Genomic DNA, 4,905 nt, shown 5'->3' on the forward strand with positions numbered 1-4,905 from the left:
AATGGCTCATGAGAGGGAGAGAGAGAGAGAGAAAGAGAGAGAAAGGTTTGACTTTGGATCTGCTCCACATCGTTGTTCGGTTGACAAATGATTTTGCGTATGTCACCCAAAGATGAGGAGAGCGAACATATTTCATCCGACTGTTTTGGGTTTGGATGACAAGGACAAAAGGAAATACATTTTTTTCTTCTTCCTCTCACTCCCACCCGCCTCGAAGTTGATCCTCTTCGGTGCCGATTCCCAGAGCACTCATTGTGCCATCACCACCACCACCACAACAACAACAGCAGTAACCAATTGTTGGCCAAGGCTTCAGTCTCAATGCCATCCAGAGTGGAGGAAGCGGACGACGGAATCTCTCCCATCTCTTTTTCTCCGACCCCCTCCTCCCATTCCTTGGGTTCCTCTTCCTTCTGCTCCTCTGGACCCACAGTCCCATGAGTCAGTGAGGACTGTTAGCCCACTGTTCCTGGCTTGACAATGGAAGCAGAAGCAGAAGAAATAAGAGACCTTGTCAAGTGCAGGATCCAAATTTTGAGTCCCAAAAGTTGATCCGAGTTCGGTCGGAATGGAAAGAGTCCGTCACTCAAGCAAGCAGGTATGAAGGGATTTGGACGGACTACCAGTGACTACAAACCACTGGTCCGCCAGGAAAACCTATTGGGAAATCGAAGGGAAGCAACTGCTGTCAAATAGGGATCCCCACTTGGACCCACCTACGAGGTGGCATTGACAGGTGGCAATTGCAAAGCGGAAATCGAAAGTCGATCAAACTTGGATGACATCGATTTGAATATGCAGACATCCATTGTAATAACTTGTAGATGATGGCCATTCATGTCTCTCATCTGTTTGGTCTATCTTAATTGTCATTTGTGTGACAAAATGCTTTGAAGTTCATACCAGTCGTGATTTGAAGACCAAGGAATGCCAGTATGCAAATAGAGAACCAGGCTCGGAGTTTGAAGGGTTTCACTTAAGATGATATCATATCAACAACAAACACCTGCTCGCCAACTTCAATTTCAACTTGAAACCCTGAAATTCTCAGACGCCGGAATCTAAAATATCCCAGCCATGAAGCCTTTTGTAGTTGTAGGTTGGCAGGAAAGTCGTCAGAAATCTACTCTGATGATTGATTACAATGATCAGTTAGTTATCTTCGTTATTGGTTATTCACTTGGCAAAGCACTGGCTCCTGGAATTCCAAGGGTTTCGGTCCACTGAACGAAGTGAGCCTAGCTGTGACAAGAGCTTAGGATTTCAATGCCAGAAATTTCTAGGTCTGCCTTGAAGATATGTGCTAATCTTGTAAATGTCCCAACTGGGGCCTGGAACAACCTTTCTGCACAGCTCTGGAGTGGAAAACATTTGAATTTCCAAAGTCTGTCTGAAAGGCAAAGTGATCCTACACAAGTAGACTAGCACTTTCAACAGATTCAACGGACGGAGAAATTAGAAGCTCGGTGATTTTCCGACTTTTAACCCTGAACGAACAGTGCCTTGACTTGCGTTTGTCTCTTTTAAAAGATTATGAAACTGTCATTCATGAAGGATTTGTAAAGCATTCATACCCTCGTGTCACCACTTGACAGGTGAATTAAATGTCGTGTCGGTCTATTGGTCTATAAATTGTACGACTTTTGCTTTACAAGTCTAAAGTACTTCTTTACTCCTGATGTCGCTCTTGTGCTTGTGGTTATTTGCTTGGGAGGCGTTGTTTTGGGATTGTAAGCGAATAGTGCACGAACAAGAGGGAGCTAAATTGTCTTTGTCATCTGCATATTATTACGGCTTCTTCCTTTTCGAGATTTGCAGGAGCCAACTTGATAACCTGCCCGTGGTACAAAAGAGCACCATTCTTTCTTTCCCAAGGTGAATCTGCCAAAACCAATGAGTTTCCTCAATTAAAGACAGGATCTACGTCAAAGGAAAGAGCACCTGATTCTTGAACCAAGTTCGAAACACCGCTTTCTCGAATTGTTGTTGGGTGTATGTACTCACACATTGTATGAGGGGTATAAAAAGCCACAGCCACCCAATCCTTCAAAGGAGCCTTCAATAAGCAACTTGATTGAGTTCCAAAGAGAGATGTTCCCGAAACTCCCGCACACCTTTGATCTAACACACAATAGCTTATTTGCACTTAAAAGCAGCACAAAATTCCAAATCCTTCGGGGAGCAGCCGAATGGAGAACCAAATCGAATCCTCGATTGGCATTATTGGACCCCATCTTGTTGCCTTCCAGTTCTAGAATCCAGGCCATAAGCAAGCCCAAGTCTTGGCCGGTCATCCGTATGTTTTTCTGTCCCATTTTCAATATTCAGCTAACCGATGTAGGTACGGTAGTCGAAATGTTTCATGAAACATTCCCAAAGAGCGTGCTGAGAAATTTTGATGACCCCAAGGAAATCTAGAAGAGAACCTTCATTTTGCGTTCCTTTCCTCCCAAGGTTTGCAAGAATAAGAGAAGTACTACTATTTACTCTGGCCCCATTCCACCATGTTGGCAATGGATAATTCCACCCGTTTCATGTCGAGTATCCTTTGGGCCGGATTGGGGAAAGTACATGGCCATAGTAAACCAAATTGTCCTCAAATCAAGGCCCACTTTAAGCTCGCTTCGACCTCGTAGTGGTGGCGTAGTGGTACACAGCATGTAGTATCTTGTGGTCCTTTTGATGGAATGGTCACTAAAAATGACAACAAGCGCATCATCATCATCATCAGTGTCGTCGAATTGTGGCCAAAAGGGATTTTCGTCATATGATTGGGGGCCAATTTCATTTGGTTTTAACCATAACAACCATAACAGGGCCCATAGAGTATGTCCATTGATTGCCAAAGGCTCTGGCACCGGAGAATGCATTCCACCAGAAGTCAACCAACGGCCATCTTAGTCACGTGGTAATTTGGATGTTGAAAGAGCGATGCATGAATGAAATGCCACAACACTATTGAAAGGGTAGTTAAGAAATACATACGTAATCGTACACCATAAGAGGAAGAACCATTGATCTGTTGCCTCTTTGTGTCCACTTAAAAGTTTCCTCTGCCATAATTTTTTCATCTGTCGTCGATGGTGAGTCATTCATTCATCTATGATTGAAAATTCCATTGCCCTCAGTCGACCATACTGTATATTGAATGTGCTGTACGAATACCGTGCCGCATCTGTCCGTAATTATTTCCACACAGATCCATGAAGTGACAGGGTGTCAACGTTCTCTAATGAGAAGTGATTAATAGAGGATGGTAGATAGTAAAAATGATTGGAAAATGCTGCGAAAGTTAATTCGCCTGGATCGGACCATTGAATTATTTGCTTCCACTCAAGCTCGGGATTTGTCAAGCCATCGAAGCTCATGATCGTTTATCTTTCTTGGAGGGAAGGAAAAGAAGGAGGGGGAAGAGTCGTTCTACTTTGGCTGTTGCTGTTGTTGTTGTTGTTGCTGATGTTGATGGTGGCCACGTCGTCCTCGTCGGCCTCCATGCTTGGTTGGTTGGTCGGTCGGTTGGCTTTGGTTGTTGTTAAGTGAACAAAGCCCGCAAGAAAGAAAAAAAAACCAAAGACGATGAGGCCAATGGGGCTTTCACAAGATTACTTGTAGAACGAACAAGTATGTAGTCTGTACGTACGTGTGTATGTATGTACGTATGTACTAGTTCCCACTCTGCACACGAGCGTTGGTACTCCACTCAGCCACTATACCCACCACCGATTCGAGGTTCGACCGTAACCCCGAGATGGACAACAAGAAGAGGATCGAGTGAGCAAACAATGCTGATAACTAATCCATGGGATGCTTTTTGGCTTTGTTCAGGCTTGGGCTTCTACGTACGTTACGATATATTATATCCACCAAGTTGTGGCCTACTATTCGGCCACATCTCGCAAAGATTACCAAAAACACAATATTTTATCCAGGCCATTGCGCACCCCAACCCTATCAGAAGTACAGAATGCAAGGACTTGTAGCTGACTTGGTTTTCTTATAGTTTGGACCATGGATGACAATATTAGCTTGGAAATCGGATCACTTTCGATTGGGATCGATGTCTCCCAAACTGCAGTATATTTTAAGTTTTTATACGATAAGCACGCATTGAGCAACCTCGAAAAAAAGGGTGGGTCTCAAATTTTGGGAATGATGCGTCGCTTGAACGCATCCAATTCTTGGTTAGATCTAAATTATCTTGTGTGGCGTGCTCTCTCTCTCCCAATTTCCCAATTCCGTCCGCGCGGTTTGCCCCAAAATACCATAACGAGAGTCCGGGGGTTCGAACGAGAAAATGTAAACACTCTCGCGAAGCAGATTCACGATTTCCACCGACATCTCCGAAGGGCTGAACTTTTTCGGGTTCCGCTGGACCAGCTTCGCTAGTGCTAGGGCCAATTCGTGGGCAGCCATTCCTAAAACAGCCAGAACAAGATCAATTTGGGTGATTATCTTAATTTGATTGCCCCATTGTCCCCCCCCCCCTTTCTCGTCCTCCTCTTCCTGTAGATGCCATTTGGCTTTTTCTCCTCCACGTGGTTACATACTTGTAAGTGTGTAGGCACTCACCGATCAGGGTGGCGATCCCAGACTCTAGGATTCGAGCCATGGCGAGGACCTCGCGACAAAATGCGACCTTTCGATCCAATTGCTCCGATGACAGCTGAGGATAAAGATAGCCAGGGAATCGGCCATAACCGATCGAGAGGAGTCGCTTGGCCTCGATGAGCAGGGCATTTCGAGGATGGAGGACATTCTGGTAGCGAGCTAGGAAGTCTTCCAGGACTGACATGCTACTCTGTGGTTTCAGGGCATCAAGTTCCAATCGAAGTTTCCTCTCGGCCATGACAATCTCTCCATCAGCAAACGACTTTTCGCGACACGTGGAGCACAACCAAGGTGAGG

General features: G+C 45.1%; 1 protein-coding gene across 1 annotated transcript in view; it reads right to left on the reverse strand.

The window, feature by feature from the left end:
• Positions 1–4,026: 4,026 nt before the first annotated feature.
• The window catches only part of LOC131884762 (SET domain-containing protein SmydA-8-like), a 4,670-nt gene continuing 3,791 nt past the window's right edge, over positions 4,027–4,905 (reverse strand). Inside the window, exons 5-6 of the mRNA XM_059232639.1 lie at positions 4,570–4,899; positions 4,027–4,415 (exon numbers count right to left, since the gene is read on the reverse strand). Coding sequence (XP_059088622.1) covers positions 4,189–4,415; positions 4,570–4,899 — 557 coding nt within the window. The 3' untranslated portion in view covers positions 4,027–4,188. The remainder of the gene's footprint in view (positions 4,416–4,569; positions 4,900–4,905) is intronic.

This window comes from Tigriopus californicus, chromosome 8 (genome assembly GCF_007210705.1).
Source record: "Tigriopus californicus strain San Diego chromosome 8, Tcal_SD_v2.1, whole genome shotgun sequence".
In the NCBI taxonomy this organism is placed as follows: Eukaryota; Metazoa; Arthropoda; class Copepoda; order Harpacticoida; family Harpacticidae; genus Tigriopus; species Tigriopus californicus.